The sequence below is a fragment of the Polyodon spathula genome, chromosome 32, assembly GCF_017654505.1.
Source record: "Polyodon spathula isolate WHYD16114869_AA chromosome 32, ASM1765450v1, whole genome shotgun sequence".
In the NCBI taxonomy this organism is placed as follows: domain Eukaryota; kingdom Metazoa; phylum Chordata; class Actinopteri; order Acipenseriformes; family Polyodontidae; genus Polyodon; species Polyodon spathula.
Window position 1 is genome coordinate 922,701 of NC_054565.1, and position 22,791 is coordinate 945,491.

At 48.5% G+C, this 22,791-nt stretch overlaps 1 protein-coding gene across 1 annotated transcript in view; it reads left to right on the forward strand.

Moving 5' to 3' along the window:
* nkain1 (sodium/potassium transporting ATPase interacting 1) overlaps positions 1–22,225 on the forward strand; it is an 83,511-nt gene extending 61,286 nt beyond the window's left edge. Inside the window, exons 3-8 of the mRNA XM_041233838.1 lie at positions 6,160–6,297; positions 9,996–10,076; positions 15,329–15,526; positions 17,300–17,360; positions 18,940–19,021; positions 21,672–22,225. Of these exons, the coding sequence (XP_041089772.1) occupies positions 6,160–6,297; positions 9,996–10,076; positions 15,329–15,526; positions 17,300–17,360; positions 18,940–19,021; positions 21,672–21,681 (570 nt within the window). The 3' untranslated portion in view covers positions 21,682–22,225. The remainder of the gene's footprint in view (positions 1–6,159; positions 6,298–9,995; positions 10,077–15,328; positions 15,527–17,299; positions 17,361–18,939; positions 19,022–21,671) is intronic.
* The last annotated feature ends 566 nt before the right edge of the window (positions 22,226–22,791 follow it).

Consider the following 22,791-nt stretch of genomic DNA (forward strand, 5'->3'; position numbering starts at 1 on the left):
TAATGATGTGTGTGGTGTGGGCAGTGGCAGGGCTGTACTCTGTCCCTGTGTTGAGACTGGGCAGTAGTAATGATGTGTGTGGTGTGGGCAGTGGCAGGGCTGTACTCTGTCCCTGTGTTGAGACTGGGCAGTAGTAATGATGTGTGTGGTGTGGGCAGTGGCAGGGCTGTACTCTGTCCCTGTGTTGAGACTGGGCAGTAGTAATGATGTGTGTGGTGTGGGCAGTGGCAGGGCTGTACTCTGTCCCTGTGTTGAGGCTGGGCAGTAGTAATGATGTGTGTGGTGTGGGCAGTGGCAGGGCTGTACTCTGTCCCTGTGTTGAGACTGGGCAGTAGTAATGATGTGTGTGGTGTGGGCAGTGGCAGGGCTGTACTCTGTCCCTGTGTTGAGACTGGGCAGTAGTAATGATGTGTGTGGTGTGGGCAGTGGCAGGGCTGTACTCTGTCCCTGTGTTGAGACTGGGCAGTAGTAATGATGTGTGTGGTGTGGGCAGTGGCAGGGCTGTACTCTGTCCCTGTGTTGAGACTGGGCAGTAGTAATGATGTGTGTGGTGTGGGCAGTGGCAGGGCTGTACTCTGTCCCTGTGTTGAGACTGGGCAGTAGTAATGATGTGTGTGGTGTGGGCAGTGGCAGGGCTGTACTCTGTCCCTGTGTTGAGACTGGGCAGTAGTAATGATGTGTGTGGTGTGGGCAGTGGCAGGGCTGTACTCTGTCCCTGTGTTGAGACTGGGCAGTAGTAATGATGTGTGTGGTGTGGGCAGTGGCAGGGCTGTACTCTGTCCCTGTGTTGAGACTGGGCAGTAGTAATGATGTGTGTGGTGTGGGCAGTGGCAGGGCTGTACTCTGTCCCTGTGTTGAGACTGGGCAGTAGTAATGATGTGTGTGGTGTGGGCAGTGGCAGGGCTGTACTCTGTCCCTGTGTTGAGACTGGGCAGTAGTAATGATGTGTGTGGTGTGGGCAGTGGCAGGGCTGTACTCTGTCCCTGTGTTGAGACTGGGCAGTAGTAATGATGTGTGTGGTGTGGGCAGTGGCAGGGCTGTACTCTGTCCCTGTGTTGAGACTGGGCAGTAGTAATGATGTGTGTGGTGTGGGCAGTGGCAGGGCTGTACTCTGTCCCTGTGTTGAGACTGGGCAGTAGTAATGATGTGTGTGGTGTGGGCAGTGGCAGGGCTGTACTCTGTACTCTGTCCCTGTGTTGAGTACTCTGTCCCTGGGCAGTAGTAATGATGTGTGTGTGGTGTGGGCAGTGGCAGGGCTGTACTCTGTCCCTGTGTTGAGACTGGGCAGTAGTAATGATGTGTGTGGTGTGGGCAGTGGCAGGGCTGTACTCTGTCCCTGTGTTGAGACTGGGCATAGATGTGTGTGGTTGTGGGCAGTGGCAGGGCTGTACTCTGTCCCTGTGTTGAGACTGGGCAGTAGTAATGATGTGTGTGGTGTGGGCAGTGGCAGGGCTGTACTCTGTCCCTGTGTTGAGACTGGGCAGTAGTAATGATGTGTGTGGTGTGGGCAGTGGCAGGGCTGTACTCTGTCCCTGTGTTGAGGCTGGGCAGTAGTAATGATGTGTGTGGTGTGGGCAGTGGCAGGGCTGTACTCTGTCCCTGTGTTGAGACTGGGCAGTAGTAATGATGTGGCAGGGTGTGGTGTGGGCAGTGGCAGGGCTGTACTCTGTCCCTGTGTTGAGACTGGGCAGTAGTAATGATGTGTGTGGTGTGGGCAGTGGCAGGGCTGTACTCTGTCCCTGTGTTGAGACTGGGCAGTAGTAATGATGTGTGGGGTGTGGGCAGTGGCAGGGCTGTAAGAGGAATGGTTACGCTCTCAATACTAAACAAGCAGGGCTAGTGCACTGACACCAGTTCAGTTCTGTTAGTTAGGCTCAGTGCTGAGCTCTCTGGTTCTGCAGCAGTGTATTTGCGTGCTCCGTCCTGTGATTACTTGTTTCTCATTGCAAATGGGCCAACGCCACTCAGTGGCAGTGCTTTAAAACGGTGGTACAAGTGCATTGGGGATTTCAGAGTCCCTGCAAGAGCTGGGCGACGTTATTAATGCTGGATAGGGTTCCCTGTGTTTCACAGTCACCGAGTACTCCCAATCGGAACGTACTGTACTTCTATTAAGTGATGATCATTGATATTTTATAGTCACGCATCATGAGTCATAATGCAAAGTGAATCTAAACAAGAAAAATAATAGATTCATTAAGATAACTGATAATTCCTATCCATGCTAGTTGCTTGTGTGTGTTTTTTGGTTGGATGTGCTGAAAGGTGTCAGTGCTGTGTGGGTATGAAGGTAACCAGCACACAGAAGCATTGTCTATTGTTGTAACGCAGGGCTGCAGGGTACACTTTATAGAACAGATGTGTTCTATGGTGGATGCAGTGAAGCTGAATTATCTATCAGGCTTTGGGAAAGTAGCCCCATGGCAAAGCTTTGTTCTTCCTGCAAATGGTGCAATGACAATATAATGTAAACGAGTGGCTGTGCACTGGGATCAGCTTTCTCTTAGTGCTGTAACTGGGGCACTGGTGTTGTATTTACTGGGGAGTACCTGAAGGAATTTCTGAGGTAATTTAACAGAGCAATGGCATTCCATCTCCAGCAGCTGACAGGTATAGTTAATAAAGGCATGAGAAGGAGAGAGAGGCAGAGAGAGGGAGAGAGCGGCGCTGCGTTAGTCTTGAGAGAGGAGCAGGGAAGGAATAGATCAGAAAACCACACTCCGAGGAAAAGAAGAAATAGATTGAAAAAAAAAAAAAAAAGTCATTTCAGCAGCCAGGAAATGTTCCTTGATATAAATTTCACAAAGCCAATAAAATAATCCCATCAACCTTCCCTCCAGTGCTGTCACACAGCAGGTCTGGATGCACATCCCTTGTAAAACTTCACCACAGTGTTTTGGCAATTTTTCCCTTGGTTATACTATGCAACATGGTTTACCATGTTTATGAGTATACCTTACCATACCTCGCTATTCTTTACAATGCTTTCACTGTGCTTTATTAGACTTTGCTATGCTTTTACTATGGGACACTCTTATAAGGTAGGCAGCAGTTTTCATTATCGCATGCAATACAAATCCAAATTATTCATTGAACAAATAATCATTTGGCTAACGATTTTGGAATCTTCTGTGTTCCGCCTCCACCTTTCGCTTCCGTGACATCGCCAACTACTTTTTGGCTGCTGATTTTAAAATTGTACACAAAGTAAAATAATTTAAACAAGCCTTCACTCCGCTATCCTAATCAAAAAGATGTGTTCTGTGCTGTTACACGTGTGCGTGAGGAAACAGATCCTGTGTGCTGTTTGATTGGCTATTTTACTACCTCTGTGAGCTGTGATTGGCTAATGGGAATGTCACTCATACAATGCAGACTGCACATATTGAATACGCGTGCTGTATTAAAGAGGCAGGTTTTTTAAAGAAGAATTCCAAAACGAGACAGTATCTCAATGCCAGAAACTGAACCGCGGGCCGTATGCTTGACTCCCCTGCTTGAGAGTATTAACTGTTTATTATAAGCTATGTCATTAAGCTTTAACAGCAACCTATTTAATAAACTGCAATTTACACAAAAAAAAAGAAACCCTGCTAAAGCTCATGGGAATTAGATTTCATTTCCCACAGAGGCCAGGTTTACAGGATGGGTGTTAGTGATTGTATTCACATAGCACTGTCATCCCGATCCATGGAGCCTGCTCTGCAGGGTGGCAATGCCGACAAGGAGGAGAACTGAGGCTACGTCCCATCAATCAATATTACTCGAGTAAGCAGAACAAAAGTAAAAAGATGCCATTGCACAACATGACTTCTATTGTGTATGCATGAAAGGAGAAAGGAAAGCCAGGTGACAGGGGCACTAGGTAAAGGACAAACACGGGTTCGGGTTGGGTTGCAGGTCTTATTAAAGCGGGTCTGGCCGCGGGTAAGAAGGCGCTGCTGCAGCGGGTTGCGGGTTCGGCTCGAGTCCTGTTGGAAACGGGTCGTAAAAACCGGACCCGCACAGGACTCTGCCAGGAGGAATGTTAACCCTGCAGGATGTAGAGTCTCCTTGCAGAAGAGGGGGCATTGTTTGAATCAGGAATCTGCCAAACAGCAATCCATTACTGTCAGACACCTGCGGGAGCGTTGTCACTGAGCGAGTGAGGCTGTTACTCCTTCATTTAGGTGCCTAATCTAGCGTAGGCTGTGAGATTGCTGCTTTGGACTTTAGAGCTGTTTGAGAGGACAGCAAGCCGTCACAAAGGAGGCTGTGGTGAGCCATCGGGCCTGCCAGCTGCACTATCCCATAAAACTGTGCGTAAACACCTCTTACCTCCTCAGCCTGCTTGAGTTTATTATTGTAGAAAAGCCCTTGAAACTGCTTTAAAATTATCTGCTCTCCCATGAGGGCTGGAGGAGTTCCACAGCTCTTCTGTTCCCTGCTCACAGCACCTACCCTGGGGCCCTTTTCCCCCATAACATGTAGTTTACAGTATGTAACACCAATTGCAAATGATAGAAATGCATTCCCAGAGTGCCTTCCTTCTGGCATCCTGAGGGTGTCATAGTGACTAGCTCTCTGCACTGGCTGCAATGGTGACATCATGTTTGTTGGTGGACCCTGTTATATTAAAGACCCCATGGTACTCTATGGAAGAGGTCTTGACTAGCCAGTGTTAGACCCCATGGTACTCTATGGAAGAGGTCTTGACTAGCCAGTGTCAGACCCCATGGTACTCTATGGAAGAGGTCTTGACTAGCCAGTGTTAGACCCCATGGTACTCTATGGAAGAGGTCTTGACTAGCCAGTGTCAGACCCCATGGTACTCTATGGAAGAGGTCGTGGCTAGCCAGTGTTAGACCCCATGTATTGTAGTGTATTTTATTGTACTCTATGGAAGAGGTCTGCACTGGCTAGCCAGTGTTAAAGACCCCATGGTACTCTATGGAAGAGGTCTTGACTAGCCAGTGTTAGACCCCATGGTACTCTATGGAAGAGGTCTTGGCTAGCCAGTGTTAGACCCCATGGTACTCTATGGAAGAGGTCTTGACTAGCCAGTGTTAGACCCCATGGTACTCTATGGAAGAGGTCGTGGCTAGCCAGTGTTAGACCCCATGGTACTCTATGGAAGAGGTCGTGGCTAGCCAGTGTTAGACCCCATGTATTGTAGTGTATTGTATTTTATTGTATTGTATTGTATTGTAGTGTATTGTGTTGTAGTGTAGTGTACTGTAATGTCTAGTCTACCCGAAGACATTGTGTCACTGTGGATCTATACAGCATCAGGACCACAGGCCCTTTTATTGAGGTTCATAACTGCATTATTATTATTATTAAAATAACTTCTCAGCATGATTTCCAGAGCATTCTTTCGTTTTCGTTTTGTCTTGGTAGAAAGACTACTACTAGTCACTACTTAAAAAAAACAAACTTGAAAGTCACTTTTTTAGACAGGAATCCAGTAACGTGAATGATATTAAAATATAAATAAACTGTGATAACTCCACTGCTTCATCTCATAGCTGTGTTTCCTTTCTAATTTAAAAAATATTGAAAGCAGGTCCACGGCTAGTTTGAAAAACTGAAAAAAAAAATCATCTGTGTTCTTCAATCGAGGACTCATGAAATCTCAGCCCGGAGTTATTCCCTTTCTCCCATAGTACCCAGTGTTTACATCCATTTTATAAGACAGCTGTGGACCAGGAAGAAGGGTTAGTGCCAGGGTTGTACCTATAGAAATAACGCTGCTTTAAACTGCTCATGTTTTTACTTGATTAAAAGTGCTAAAGACACTAGAGGAGTGTGTTAGTAAAGACCAACCCTCCCCTTCGCAGACAGGGGGAGGAGCTGGGAGAAGCTTGTTAGAAATGACCAACCCCCACGCAGAGAGGGGGAGGAGCTGAGAGGAGCGTGTCAGTAATGACCAAACCCACGCAGACGGGGGGGGGAGCGTGTTAGTAATGACCAACCCCCATGCGGACAGGGGGAGGAGCTGAGAGGAGCTGAGAGGAGCATGTCTCCCCACTGTATATCCGTTGCATCATTCAGATGGCTGAGTCCATTGTAATTAATTATCCGTGGCTTCTCCATGCTGTTGTTTTGGGGGTGTGTGCTGTGTCGGGTCTGTGGTGAGTAGTGTGTTGCTCATCTCTCTCCCTCCCTCTCTGTTCTCAGGTAGCCGCTCTGGAGAGGCAGATCTTTGATTTCCTGGGGTACCAGTGGGCGCCCATCCTGGCCAACTTCATCCACATCATGGCAGTGATTATGGCCATCTTTGGAACCATGCAGTACCGCTCCCATCACCTCATCATGGTGAGCGAAACACTTCTGCATATCTTTATATCGGTGCCCTAATTTTTAAAAACCTGATGTCACTGTATTTTTGTGTATATAGTAATGTTAGTAAGGGGGTCACACCTGGAAGAAAACACCACTTTAAAACTGAATCCTGCCGGGGTCCACAATGGCTCACTGGCATCGCAGTGGCTGGTGCTCCCACGGATGAGGGAGGCAGAACCAGCAGGGACTGTTTCATCCTCATCACGCTACAGCAGATCCTACTGGCCAGGCACCTGGTGAGCTCGGGTAGACAGCTGGCCTTTGTCCTCCAGGGTGTAAAAGAGGAGGCACACCCGCTCACACCCCAATCCACACTGTCACCTGCAGACTGCCATACTGTCACATTGCCCTCCTTCATCTCCTTCCAGGACACACTCGCTCACACCCCAATCCACACTGTCACCTGCAGACTGCCATACTGTCACATTGCCCTCCTTCATCTCCTTCCAGGACACACTCGCTCACACCCCAATCCACACTGTCACCTGCAGACTGCCATACTGTCACATTGCCCTCCTTCATCTCCTTCCAGGAGCACACCAGCTCACACCCCAATCCACACTGTCACCTGCAGACTGCCATACTGTCACATTGCCCTCCTTCATCTCCTTCCAGGAGCACACCAGCTCACACCCCAATCCACACTGTCACCTGCAGACTGCCATACTGTCACATTGCCCTCCTTCATCTCCTTCCAGGAGCACACCAGCTCACACCCCAATCCACACTGTCACCTGCAGACTGCCATACTGTCACATTGCCCTCCTTCATCTCCTTCCAGGAGCACACCAGCTCACACCCCAATCCACACTGTCACCTGCAGACTGCCATACTGTCACATTGCCCTCCTTCATCTCCTTCCAGGAGCACACCAGCTCACACCCCAATCCACACTGTCACCTGCAGACTGCCATACTGTCACATTGCCCTCCTTCATCTCCTTCCAGGAGCACACCAGCTCACACCCCAATCCACACTGTCACCTGCAGACTGCCATACTGTCACATTGCCCTCCTTCATCTCCTTCCAGGAGCACACCAGCTCACACCCCAATCCACACTGTCACCTGCAGACTGCCATACTGTCACATTGCCCTCCTTCATCTCCTTCCAGGAGCACACCAGCTCACACCCCAATCCACACTGTCACCTGCAGACTGCCATACTGTCACATTGCCCTCCTTCATCTCCTTCCAGGAGCACACCAGCTCACACCCCAATCCACACTGTCACCTGCAGACTGCCATACTGTCACATTGCCCTCCTTCATCTCCTTCCAGGAGCACACCAGCTCACACCCCAATCCACACTGTCACCTGCAGACTGCCATACTGTCACATTGCCCTCCTTCATCTCCTTCCAGGAGCACACCAGCTCACACCCCAATCCACACTGTCACCTGCAGACTGCCATACTGTCACATTGCCCTCCTTCATCTCCTTCCAGGAGCACACCAGCTCACACCCCAATCCACACTGTCACCTGCAGACTGCCATACTGTCACATTGCCCTCCTTCATCTCCTTCCAGGAGCACACCAGCTCACACCCCAATCCACACTGTCACCTGCAGACTGCCATACTGTCACATTGCCCTCCTTCATCTCCTTCCAGGAGCACACCAGCTCACACCCCAATCCACACTGTCACCTGCAGACTGCCATACTGTCACATTGCCCTCCTTCATCTCCTTCCAGGAGCACACCAGCTCACACCCCAATCCACACTGTCACCTGCAGACTGCCATACTGTCACATTGCCCTCCTTCATCTCCTTCCAGGAGCACACCAGCTCACACCCCAATCCACACTGTCACCTGCAGACTGCCATACTGTCACATTGCCCTCCTTCATCTCCTTCCAGGAGCACACCAGCTCACACCCCAATCCACACTGTCACCTGCAGACTGCCATACTGTCACATTGCCCTCCTTCATCTCCTTCCAGGAGCACACCAGCTCACACCCCAATCCACACTGTCACCTGCAGACTGCCATACTGTCACATTGCCCTCCTTCATCTCCTTCCAGGAGCACACCAGCTCACACCCCAATCCACACTGTCACCTGCAGACTGCCATACTGTCACATTGCCCTCCTTCATCTCCTTCCAGGAGCACACCAGCTCACACCCCAATCCACACTGTCACCTGCAGACTGCCATACTGTCACATTGCCCTCCTTCATCTCCTTCCAGGAGCACACCAGCTCACACCCCAATCCACACTGTCACCTGCAGACTGCCATACTGTCACATTGCCCTCCTTCATCTCCTTCCAGGAGCACACCAGCTCACACCCCAATCCACACTGTCACCTGCAGACTGCCATACTGTCACATTGCCCTCCTTCATCTCCTTCCAGGAGCACACCAGCTCACACCCCAATCCACACTGTCACCTGCAGACTGCCATACTGTCACATTGCCCTCCTTCATCTCCTTCCAGGAGCACACCAGCTCACACCCCAATCCACACTGTCACCTGCAGACTGCCATACTGTCACATTGCCCTCCTTCATCTCCTTCCAGGAGCACACCAGCTCACACCCCAATCCACACTGTCACCTGCAGACTGCCATACTGTCACATTGCCCTCCTTCATCTCCTTCCAGGAGCACACCAGCTCACACCCCAATCCACACTGTCACCTGCAGACTGCCATACTGTCACATTGCCCTCCTTCATCTCCTTCCAGGAGCACACCAGCTCACACCCCAATCCACACTGTCACCTGCAGACTGCCATACTGTCACATTGCCCTCCTTCATCTCCTTCCAGGAGCACACCAGCTCACACCCCAATCCACACTGTCACCTGCAGACTGCCATACTGTCACATTGCCCTCCTTCATCTCCTTCCAGGACACACCAGCTCACACCCCAATCCACACTGTCACCTGCAGACTGCCATACTGTCACATTGCCCTCCTTCATCTCCTTCCAGGAGCACACCAGCTCACACCCCAATCCACACTGTCACCTGCAGACTGCCATACTGTCACATTGCCCTCCTTCATCTCCTTCCAGGAGCACACCAGCTCACACCCCAATCCACACTGTCACCTGCAGACTGCCATACTGTCACATTGCCCTCCTTCATCTCCTTCCAGGAGCACACCAGCTCACACCCCAATCCACACTGTCACCTGCAGACTGCCATACTGTCACATTGCCCTCCTTCATCTCCTTCCAGGAGCACACCAGCTCACACCCCAATCCACACTGTCACCTGCAGACTGCCATACTGTCACATTGCCAGGCGCGTCTGTGAGAAACAAATAGGTCATTTAAGAGTTAGTAGTGCATGCTTATGAGCAGCACTTTACAGGAACCATGCATTAGTGTAAATCTGCTAGATTACTTGTAGGTTATGACTGAATTTGTGGTTTAGGCTACTACTGAAATGGATTGTATCTTCTTCAAAGTATTTTTAGTTACAGATTAATATACAATAAAATAAAACCAAGGCATCTCTGTGTGCATGGATTTTGTTCTCCAATGGTATGAAAGTTTGTTACAGAATGTTCTTTCAAAACTGCTTTTACTTGCTATACTCTGCATTTACCATAGTTTACCGTGGTTTGTTCATATGCTTTCCCACGCCTCTATGTGCTTTACAATGCTAGGCTGTGTTGTGCCATGTTTTCACAACGGGGCTCTCTGGTTGTGTCTTGCAGTATGCAGTGTGGCTGGTGCTGTGGGTCAGCTGGAACTCCTTTATCATCTGCTTCTACCTGGAGGTGGGACACCTGTCTCAGGTACAGTGGGCTCGCTTCAGCTTTCAAGCTTGTTGTTCCCTTTCCTTCTATGTGCAGTAGCTATGAGAACAACCTTTTGCAATACAAACCCTGCACACACTACACCTTTCATCTCAGCCTTGCTACGTGCTCTTCTCACCCAAACTGCCCGGATTTTTTCCCTATAGGTAAATCACATGCAATCTGCTCCTTCCCTAGAGAATGTAATGAATTGGCACTTTGCTCTCAGTGGAAGTCATGTCTGACATCTCTTATAACTATAGGAGACGCCCTGCACAAACGTATGAACTGGAATGAAGAACACAGCACTGCCCTTCTGCATCACAGCTGGATTTGTCCAACTGCTTTCCATTTTGCAAAGTTCGGATTCCCTTTTTAACATTTAATCATCTCCGTTGTTTCTTCTCAAGCCCACTTTTACCTGATGGAAGTGGGGCCCTGTGTGGAATTGAAAGCGGCTTCTATATTTGTTTCTTGGTCCGATAAACACTTTAGAAAAATACATCAGGGCCTATTATCAAAGCATTTACTCCGTCCTCCAGCCTAGGATACCGTAAAATAAACTGAGTCAGTGTCGTGATCGGGGAAATCGTCATACATATAGAGTGTTCGATTAGTTTACAGGTTTCTGTTCTGAGCGGAGTTCTCTTTCCCATAGACCTCTTTCCAGGCCTGCAGTGTCGAATGAGTTATTCAATATAATCCAAGGTCTCCAGATCATGTGTTTTTTTATGACAGAAGCACACCAAAGAGCCTTGCTTCCCACTGTGTTAGATCATTTTTCAAAGCCATGATGCACAAAGAGCTCTGGTTTAATGGTCTGCTCTGATCGGTGGCAGTGTTTAGGTGTCCTCCTCAATTCCGATCAGTTTGGATAGACGTCAAGTTTTCTGAAGAGTGTTGCAGTGCTCCTTCGTTGCTGTGCCACATTGTTTCTCGCTGTGTCGTAAATGCCCTATCGATGTCATAAAGTCGAAGCAGGGTAATAATGCAAAAGAGTCGTAAGTGCTGTGCATCGTAAATCGAAGCGTCTTAAGTTGAGAATCTCCTGTATATTAAAACATAGACATTCTACCACCATCATGCTTATGCTTTGCAAAAGCATTTCCATGAACATATATAGCTTCTGACAATTCAGAATCTAGACCACTACAGTGATCTCAAACACAGCATGTCAATGAGAAATGTGTGTGACTTCCCCTTAGCTAGCAGCACACTTCAACAGCACCTTGTTCGCTAGATCAACGGCATGTCTCTGCTGACACACTCAGCCAGACCCCATATTGATACATGGTTTGGCAGAGTCATTAAAGCACATTTCCATTTACCCACATCATTACCTACACAGATATCTAGAGGCTGTGTGTCATAACCCTTCATATTAGTACCTTCAAAACCACTCATTCACTTGTTTTACAGCGTGCTGTTGTGACTGGTCAGGGTGCTGTTGTGATTGGTCAGGGTGCTGTTGTGACTGGTCAGGGTGCTGTTGTGATTGGTCAGGGTGCTGTTGTGACTGGTCAGGGTGCTGTTGTGACTGGACAGGGTGCTGTTGTGACTGGACAGGGTGCTGTTGTGAATGGTCAGGGTGCTGTTGTGATTGGTCAGGGTGCTGTTGTGACTGGTCAGGGTGCTGTTGTGATTGGTCAGGGTGCTGTTGTGACTGGTCAGGGTGCTGTTGTGACTGGTCAGGGTGCTGTTGTGAATGGTCAGGGTGCTGTTGTGATTGGTCAGGGTGCTGTTGTGACTGGTCAGGGTGCAGTTGTGACTGGTCAGGGTGCTGTTAGTGAATGATAGTTAACAGGGAATCTGAGCCTGCTATAAATACGCATGGCTGGCCTCCCACCTGCGCTGAGTGTGTGTCTCTGTGGTGTGTCAGTGTGTGTCTCTGTGGTGTCTCTGTGATGTTTCAGTGTGTGTGCTGCTGGGTGACCTGACTTGGAAACCGTCCAAAACAAAAGCAATAAAGATAAAATAATCCATTCTCTTAATTTATTCAAGTCTCAGCAAAACAGAGTAAATCCGCTTTTACTGATTAACACACTGTGTCAATTTGATTAATCTCTTGGACGATTGTTTATTTCTCTCAATGCCATAGGAACCCAGCTACTGTAGAGAACCATTAGCAGACCACAACCCAATGGATTTGAAACAAATATTGCACAGGGTACCATAGCACTGCAATGGATCCAGCCGTGTGTATTGGTTCATGCCATTAGTCTGTCACATGCCTTTCTAGTACTGTAGCTTCATTGTCCCTTATTGCAGTAGCATTGCACTGCAGATCAGCTGCTCACACATTTGATTACAGGCGTAATCAATTCAATGGTCTCATTCATCCTTAACTGTAAAGCACTCAGTAATGGGAAATCAAGAAATACTAAAGGAAAAGAAATAAATCAATGGCAAGCATTTAGACTAGAAGTCTTTTTCAATCCACACACATACATACACGCACACAGACAACACTCGCTAACATACAGAAACACATACCTACACGCACACAGACAACACACGCTGACACACAGACAACACACGCTGACATACAGAAACACAGACAACACACACTGACATACAGAAACACACATACAGAAACACACATACATACACGCACACAGACAACACACGCTGACATACAGAAACACAGACAACACACGCTGACATACAGAAACACACATGCTTGCATGTACACAGACAACACATGCTGACATACAGAAACTCACATACATTCACGCACACAGACAACACACGCTGACATGCAGAAACACACATACACTGACATGCATTGAAAAGGACTACTTGGTGAAGCGTTTGTCATTGAGTTCATAGAGTTCCTTTTAGTTATAAGCTCATTGTGTTCCATATGTCCTGGTCTCTGCTGATTATTGAAGGTCGGTTGTCACAATGACATGTCACTGTGTAGTGAGCCCCTGTCTCTGCAGGGTGAGAGGGGAGTCAAGCTGATGCCCTGGTTTCAATCTCACTGTGCAGTGAGCCCCCGTCTCTGCAGGGTGAGAGGGGAGACCAGCTGATGCCCTGGTTTCAATCTCACTGTGCAGTGAGCTCACCAGTGAGCCCCTGTCTCTGCAGGGTGAGAGGGGAGTCCAGCTGATGCCCTGGTTTCAATCTCACTGTGCAGTGAGCCCCTGTCTCTGCAGGGTGAGAGGGGAGTCCAGCTGATGCCCTGGTTTCAATCTCACTGTGCAGTGAGCCCCTGTCTCTGCAGGGTGAGAGGGGAGTCCAGCTGATGCCCTGGTTTCAATCTCACTGTGCAGTGAGCCCCCGTCTCTGCAGGGTGAGAGGGGAGTCCAGCTGATGCCCTGGTTTCAATCTCACTGTGCAGTGAGCCCCTGTCTCTGCAGGGTGAGAGGGGAGTCCAGCTGATGCCCTGGTTTCAATCTCACTGTGCAGTGAGCCCCTGTCTCTGCAGGGTGAGAGGGGAGTCCAGCTGATGCCCTGGTTTCAATCTCACGGTGCAGTGAGCCCCTGCCTCTGCAGGGTGAGAGGGGAGTCCAGCTGATGCCCTGGTTTCATTGTCACTGTGCAGTGAGCCCCTGTCTCTGCAGGGTGAGAGGGGAGTCCAGCTGATGCCCTGGTTTCAATCTCACTGTGCAGTGAGCCCCTGTCTCTGCAGGGTGGGAGGGGTCCAGCTGACAGGGAACCCCCCAGCCATGCTATCACAGCTCTTCAGGCGATCGCATTAGAGAGGGAGTGAGGGTTCAACATCTCGCTGTCCCGCTACACGCTGGAACACTGAGAAGAATTTCTGTTGCTGGTGCTGAAAGGGGCTATTGAATGAGTAAGAGCAGATCTGATGTAAAATCTGTATTTTGAAAGCCAAGTAAAAGCTTGACTTGTTTTGACAGATAAAGGTTGGCATTACAATGTATGTGGTGTTTTGTATTGACAAGTCATGAATAGGGATGTATTTCTTCACTGTAAACAATGGCTTCTATCACAGCATTTTAAGGTCTAAAAAAAAAAAATCGTTATTTGAAGATATTTCACAATTAAGGATAACATTTTTGAAAGCAGAAAACAATAGCGTTGTCACATTCTCGCTACAGTTATTATGCAACAGATGTTCATATTGAAGTGCTTACCTGAGAAACAGTTAAACATTTGTGAATATTTCTTTTTTATGTCCACCTTTTAAAGACATTCTATTTTCACGATCAGTGAATTATCAGACAAAATAAAAACTTAAATACATGTAAAAATAACAACAGACACGTGCACAGTGTTTTTAGGAGAAATATTTCTGATCTTTGATGCAGCTGGTGTCTTTTTCGTTGAAGACATTTTAAAGAAATCATGCAGCTCTGTGCAGTGTGTGTTCAATCATTTATAGGAAGCAAACCTAAACCAGCTGCCAGGTTCCTAATGCAGTGTAACAAAGCCTCCTGACAGTAGATGGCATCAAACCAACTCGGGACTTCCCTTACCAAGATCTTGTGACCATGGCAAAACTATCTTTTTGAGGGGCGGCACCTTGGTGAGGGGCGGAAGTACGAGTATGTAAATTTGCAGGTTGACCATGGCAAAAGTAAAGTACGAGTATGTAAATTCCAGCCACTGGAGTCAAGTGAAGGATAAGGACACGTGTCGGTTGGGGATTGGTGTTCCACTGACTACAGAGGCGGGACATTACATACTAAAGGGAACGTACTATGGTCCGAAAGTAAAGTAGGAGGAGTAACGGGTGGAGGCAAGCGTTTGCTGCAGCATTTTTGAAACACTAACATTTCTTTTGTCTTTTTTTTGTTTAAGTCACCACGAAGACAAATTAAAGACGAGTCATCACAGTTAACTCCTTCCCTACACTGTTCTTTCAGAAATGGGAATTTTCACAGAGAACCACGTATTACACAGCAATGGGTACATCTCACGGAAATCGTGGAATCCGAGATGAACCGTGAAAAAAACACATAGTAGTAATGCATTGTAGGAGTGCTGGTCAGTCTGGCCTGTTTTGTGTTGATGATGTCACTCCTCCCCTTGGTGTCCCTGTGTTGATGATGTCACTCCTCCCCTTGGTGTCCCTGTGTTGGTGATGTCACTCCTCCCCTTGGTGTTCCTGTGTTGATGATGTCACTCCTCCCCTTGTTGTCCCTGTGTTGGTGATGTCTCTCCTCCCTTTGGTGTTCCTGTGTTGATGATGTCACTCCTCCCCTTGATGTCCCTGTGTTGTTGATGTCACTCCTCCTCTTGGTGCCCTTGTGTTGATGATGTCACTCTGTCTCCTCTCTCAGGACCGGCACTTCCTGATGACCTTCAACACGTCGCTGCACCGCTCGTGGTGGATGGAGAACGGGCCGGGCTGCCTGGTCACTCCGGTGCTGAATTCGAACCTGGCGCCCGACGACCACCACGTGATCACGGTGTCCGGCTGCCTGCTTGATTACCAGTACATCGAGGTGCTGAGCAGCGCCCTGCAGGTCTTCCTGAGCGTGAGTGCAGAGACAGCGAGGGGAGGGAAGCTAGCTAAGCAGAGCAGTAACAAGCCTACCTTTACTGTGGTACAATTCTTTGCTTTGTGTTATATTACAGATTAGAAGGAGGAGGAAACAGTGAAATCCTGTATTTGAGTCAGGCATTTTGCACTTTGTATATATTTCACAACACTGTGCTAATCTCTCTTTGGTCACTAAGAGCCATCGAGAGGGCCCCTCTACCTCTAGAATGGATAATAAAGAATATAGAAAAGAGAAAGATAGAAGGATAGAGAGTGGGGATTAGAGTGTCGGCGGAAACCTTGACCCACTCCTAGAGACTACGGATCATGGACAGGAACTTCTGGAAAGCCTTCCGAAGAAGATAGATGTCGTCGTTCAGTGGCTTTTTACGAATTGTCAACGACATCAATTGTAGCACTAGTGACTGGTAGGAAGTCATTCAGTTGAGAGTTTGATAACCTACATGGTGAAGTATACAAAGTCACAACACGTTATATGGCAATAAAAATAGAGCCTTGCTTAATAGTACGTTATTTTACAATGTTAGCGGATGAATCGTTAGTTTTAACGATAGAGACTCGTCAAATCAATCATTTATGACACTACATAGAGATAAGTTGTCGAGTATGTTGAACTCTACGACTCAATAATAAAACGTTACAAAAAAAAACGAATAAAAACCTCCCCATTGCAGGTGTGAAATATGCTCTCTGGTATTTCTTACTGTAACTAGGAGAGAATGTTGAAGGAGGACAGGTTGATGGTTCCACCCTGCTGTGCCAGAGCTCTATAGAGAGCACAAGGGCGCTTGATACATGAGACACAGCACCCTGTGAATGCACTGTCAAAGCTCTGTCTACACGCTCAGCACCCTGCGAATGCACCGTCACAGCTCTGTCTGCACGCTCGGCACCCTGCGAATGCACTGTCACAGCTCTGTCTGCACGCTCGGCACCCTGTGAATGCACTGTCACAGCTCTGTCTGCACGCTCGGCACCCTGCGAATGCACTGTCACAGCTCTGTCTGCACGCTCGGCACCCTGCGAATGCACTGTCACAGCTCTGAATGCACTGTCACAGCTCTGTCTGCACGCTCGGCACCCTGCGAATGCACTGTCACAGCTCTGTCTGCACGCTCGGCACCCTGCGAATGCACTGTCACAGCTCTGTCTGCACGCTCGGCACCCTGCGAATGCACTGTCACAGCTCTGTCTGCACGCTCGGCACCCTGTGAATGCACTGTCACAGCTCTGAATGCACTGTCACAGCTCTGTCTGCACGCTCAGCACCCTGTGAATGCACTGTCACAGCTCTGAATGCACTGTCACAGCTCTGTCTGCACGCTCGGCACCCTGTGAATGCACTGTCACAGCTCTGTCTGCACGCTCAGCACCCTGTGAATGCACTGTCACAGCTCTGTCTGCACGCTCAGCACCCTGTGAATGCACCGTCACAGCTCTGTCTGCACGCTCGGCACCCTACGAATGCACTGTCACAGCTCTGTCTGCACGCTCGGCACCCTGCGAATGCACTGTCACAGCTCTGAATGCACTGTCACAGCTCTGTCTGCACGCTCAGCACCCTGTGAATGCACTGTCACAGCTCTGTCTGCACGCTCAGCACCCTGTGAATGCACTGTCTCAGCTCTGTCTGCACGCTCGGCACCCTGTGCAGCACAGTGCTTTCCAGTTCACAGGGAGACTCTTCAGAGCTTACCCACTTTCGATCCTGTTTCACCCCCCTCTCTCTCTCTCGCTCTCTCTACAGCTCTTTGGCTTTGTGTACGCCTGCTATGTCAGCAAAGTGTTCCTGGATGATGAAGACAGCTGTAAGTGCCCTTCCTGTTAGGGGCACAGGGGAGGGTGGGGGGCAGACACAGGGAGGCGGTGTGGACTAATGGTTACAGCTGAGAGATTGGGAGGGAGGGAGGCAGTGTGGTCTAGTGGTTAGAGCTGAGGGACTGGGAGGGAGGGAGGCAGTGTGGTCTAGTGGTTAGAGCTGAGGGACTGGGAGGGAGGGAGGCAGTGTGGTCTAGTGGTTAGAGCTGAGAGACTGGGAGGGAGGGAGGCAGTGTGGTCTAGTGGTTAGAGCTGAGTGACTGGGAGGGAGGGAGGCAGTGTGGTCTAGTGGTTAGAGCTGAGAGACTGGGAGGGAGGGAGGCAGTGTGGTCTAGTGGTTAGAGCTGAGCTGAGGGCAGTGTGGTCTAGTGGGAGGGAGGGAGGCAGTGTGGTCTAGTGGTTAGAGCTGAGAGACTGGGAGGGAGGGAGGCAGTGTGGTCTAGTGGTTAGAGCTGAGTGACTGGGAGGGAGGGAGGCAGTGTGGTCTAGTGGTTAGAGCTGAGTGACTGGGAGGGAGGGAGGCAGTGTGGTCTAGTGGTTAGAGCTGAGGGACTGGGGGAGGGAGGCAGTGTGGTCTAGTGGTTAGAGCTGAGGGACTGGGAGGGAGGGAGGCAGTGTGGTCTAGTGGTTAGAGCTGAGAGACTGGGAGGGAGGGAGGCAGTGTGGTCTAGTGGTTAGAGCTGAGGGACTGGGAGGGAGGGAGGCAGTGTGGTCTAGTGGTTAGAGCTGAGAGACTGGGAGGGAGGGAGGCAGTGTGGTCTAGTGGTTAGAGCTGAGAGACTGGGAGGGAGGGAGGCAGTGTGGTCTAGTGGTTAGAGCTGAGGACTGGGAGAGGGTTAGTGTGGTCTAGTGGTTAGAGCTGAGTGACTGGGAGGGTGGGAAGCAGTGTGGTCTAGTGGTTAGAGCTGAGAGACTGGGAGGTAGGCAGCTCTAACATTTCAAGCTGACAATGGAAGTAATTGTGTCCCAGAAGTAAGACTGCTGTTAGGCTGTTATTAATAAAGGCAGTGAGCCATGCGGCAGCATATTCCCATCGCAGAATGATTTATTGTGACGTGTCACTGCTTAAATGTTTTGGGATGGATTTGCAAAGCTCTTGTTTTGCTCCAGTGCAGGATTGTGAGTGAAAACAGGAGCAGCAAAACTATCAGCTTTTACCTCAACTTTCAACACAGTCCTTCCTGAAGAAAAACACATGGCCACTATTGAATACAATAAATACATGCATACAATTAACACATAGCGTGGAAAACTAAAACTCATTTGAACTTGAAAACCATGATTGGGGTTATCAAAGCAGAAAGGGGTTCTGCTCATGCTTCTTCAGTGTGCAGAATCCGTTTCATCTTGTGGTTAGCCGTAGCTAAATCATACTTTCAAAGCGCTCAGTTCTAAGGTTGACCTTGAAGGAAACTAAGTCAAGTAAACACATGCGAGTGCTTTCCTTGTTGCACAGAATATGGATGGATAGTCCAGCCTTGTGTGCGCCGCCCCGGCCCCTTGCATTGCCCTGACCCTGTGCCCTGGTGTTGTCTCACAGAGTCTCTCTCTCCCCCCTCTCTATTGCAGTTGATTTTATTGGAGGATTCGATTCCTACGGGTACCAGCCCCCTCAGAAGACCTCACACCTGCAGCTGCAGCCTCTCTACACGTAGGTACAGCCCTGCACTGTGAGCTCTCTCTACACGTAGATACAACCCTGCACTGTGAGCTCTCTCTACACGTAGATGCAGCCCTGCACTGTGAGCTCTCTCTACACGTAGATACAACCCTGCACTGTGAGCTCTCTCTACACGTAGTTGCAGCCCTGCACTGTGAGCTCTCTCTACACGTAGGTGCAGCCCTGCACTGTGAGCTCTCTCTAAACGTAGTTGCAGCCCTGCACTGTGAGCTCTCTCTACACGTAGTTGCAGCCCTGCACTGTGAGCTCTCTCTAAACGTAGTTGCAGCCCTGCACTGTGAGCTCTCTCTAAATGTAGTTGCAGCCCTGCACTGTGAGCTCTCTCTAAACGTAGTTGCAGCCCTGCACTGTGAGCTCTCTCTACACGTAGGTGCAGCCCTGCACTGTGAGCTCTCTCTACACGTAGATGCAACCCTGCACTGTGAGCTCTCTCTACACGTAGATACAGCCCTGCACTGTGAGCTCTCTCTACAAGTAGATACAGCCCTGCACTGTGAGCTCTCTCTACACGTAGATACATCCCTGCACTCTGAGCTCATTAGCACGGCTTCCTCCGTTCTGTATATCGTGGGCCTGATTGCTGGCAAGGGATCATTTCTGTAACAAGGATGCGGAGGTGTGTGATGAAGAGAGGGTGGAGGGGAACAGGCTGTGGTAGTAGATGTACTTCAGACCCCTGCAGTGGGAAGCATTCTCACAGCTATATCCCATTAACCTATTTTGGTTTCCGCATGATAAAGACCTAACGATTCTGGCTTCACACTCAACATAACTGTCTTCTCTGATTCTCTTGGTCAAGTCCATTTGTGATTGTCTTACAAGAAAACCCTTTAGTGTCAGTAGATTTTCAGAGCTGTCTCAGCCTCACTCTGTATCTCAGACTTTTTGAGATAGTGACTTCATATTACAGGGTCACATAAACACACATTGTCTAGTCATTTCCTGATTATGTTCCATGAGTGTTACTGTTAGTACAAAACTGTATTCCCTGATTCTTTTCATACAGTTCCATTGCAGGTGATGCTACATTGTGGTGGAGATCATGCGATTTCACGTCAGTCTCACTCCTGTATAGACGCTATTTCACTGCTGATGAAACGCCATCCCATGCATCATTTGTTTTTCTTCCCTATAGTGGTTACCATAGTGCCCAGAACTGGTGCCTAAACTGTACATTGACGAGGATTGGGAAATGCACTGGAATGCGCTCCCCTGCAGCAATCTTTCAATCCATAGGGCAGAGCTGCGCTGGGCTTTTATCAGTGAGGTGGCGTGGTTGTCCCTTTAGGAAAGCTGCACTGAAGCCCACCCTGCCCTTTTAATGAGCTGTGTGTGGAGTTAGCGTCCCGGGCAAGGCAGGTCTGCGCTCTTTGAAATGTGAGACCCGGGCACGGAACTGCTTTGTGCACACTTTGAATAAATCACAGATAACAAAACAAACAAAACACAGGAACAAACAAACAAGCAAACAAACACTACAAAACAACAACAAACAAACAAGCAAACAAACAAGCAAACAAACAAGCAAGCACTACAAAACTTCAACTAAAAAAACTCAAAAACACCCAATTGTAAGATGGCTGGTGTTTCATATTGTAAGATGGCTGGTGTTTCATTTTGTAAGATGGCTGGTGTTTCATTTTGTAAGCTGGATGGTGTTTCATGTTGTAAGCTGGCTGGTGTTTCATGTTGTAAGCTGGCTGGTGTTTCATGTGTTTCATGTTGTAAGATGGCTGGTGTTTCATGTGTTTCATGTTGTAAGCTGGCTGGTGTTTCATATTGTAAGATGGCTGGTGTTTCATGTTGTAAGATGGCTGGTGTTTCATGTTGTAAGCTGGCTGGTGTTTCATGTGTTTCATGTTGTAAGATGGCTGGTGTTTCATGTTGTAAGCTGGCTGGTGTTTCATGTGTTTCATGTTGTAAGATGGCTGGTGTTTCATGTTGTAAGATGGCTGGTGTTTCATATTATAAGCTGGCTGGTGTTTCATGTTGTAAGATGTCTGGTATTTCATGTTGTAAGATGGCTGGTGTTTCATGTGTTTCATTTTGTAAGATGGCTGGTGTTTCATGTTGTAAGCTGGCTGGTGTTTCATGTGTTTCATGTTGTAAGCTGGCTGGTGTTTCATGTTGTAAGATGGCTGGTGTTTCATGTGTTTCGTGTTGTAAGATGGCTGGTGTTTCATGTGTTTCATGTTGTAAGATGGCTGGTGTTTCATGTGTTTCATGTTGTAAGCTGGCTGGTGTTTCATGTTGTAAGTTGGCTGGTGTTTCATGTGTTTCATGTGTTTCATTTTGTAAGATGGCTGGTGTTTCATGTTGTAAGATGGCTGGTGTTTCATGTGTTTCATGTTGAAAGCTGGCTGGTGTTTCATGTTGTAAGATGGCTGGTGTTTCATGTTGTAAGATGGCTGGTGTTTCATGTGTTTCATGTTGTAAGATGGCTGGTGTTTCATGTGTTTCATGTTGTGGCTGGTGTTTCATGTGTTTCATGTGTTTCATGTTGTAAGCTGGCTGGTGTTTCATTTTGTAAGCTGGCTGGTGTTTCATGTAAGATGAGTGGTGTTTTGTTGCTGCTGCTGTTGAAAAACGTTGTGAAATCTCTATCTGCTCTGATCCACAGGTCTGGATAAAGCAGCTCTCCCCAGGACTCAGAGAACCCAGTCGTCTCGATGAAGAGCTTGGGGGGCTGCGTTCTTATCTCAATCCGAGGAGGAGGAAGAGGAGGTCTGCGGGAAATCGATACAGACGTTTTTTTTTGTGATAACCTGTGGCTCCTTGGCTGTGCTTGAGCATACATAAACAACCTGCTGCCCAGAGAGCTGTCTGGGAGGGCAAGAGTGCCATCTGCTGGACAACTGGGTGAACTGCAACACGACACTGATAAATACACACATTTATGAAAAAAGGAAACCAGAAACCGCAGGTACTTATAGTTCTGCAGGCAGTGTTGGGAGGAATCTCTTCAAACCAGCTGAGGACCAAGCTGGGGAAGATGGTTTCTGTCTGTTTTTTGTTAGTTTGTTTGTTTGTTTGTTACAGAACGTATACTACTTTTTAAATTGTGCAAGAAACAGAGATGCTGTTTCCTTACCGAACAGACAGACCTTTCAGTGTCTTAACGTGTGAGAGTGTATGAGAGGCTATTGGGGCTGGTCTGAGTGGGGGAGGGGGTGGGGGCATCAGGAGAGAGGGGGCTGTGTTTATACAAAATCCAAGGTCATCTTTTGACAATAAAGAAAGGAAAGCATGTCCAGACACATCTCCAAGGCGCATTACAAATCTGGATAGAAATGTGAGTAGCCTTGTACATATTTGAATGTCCTCAGTCCAGACTCTAAAGTTCAGATCAGGATCTACAGCAGCTGCAGCACACCATGGATTAGCAGCAGAAAGGCCACGCAACCTGCCACAGGAGTCAGCCCCTACAGGATAGCGCTTCACACCATCATGGAGTTGCATATAGAAATGTGTGGCAAATCCTGACCGACCTTAAAGAGAAACACAGAAACTCTCCAGATGAATTATGATAGTACATTTCAGTATTTCCCTAAAATGAATGGAAGACTCTCTAAAGGGGAAGGGATTTTAGCCACGGTCAATGATCCCAATTCCCCGCACACCTCTGGCTTGGAGCCCGTATGGAGAGAATTGTTAGCTTACCTGCGGGGAACAATCAGGAAGTGTGAAGTGCACAAGCAGCCCAGAGAAAATGAAATTCTGTACTGACCTGACCCAATCCG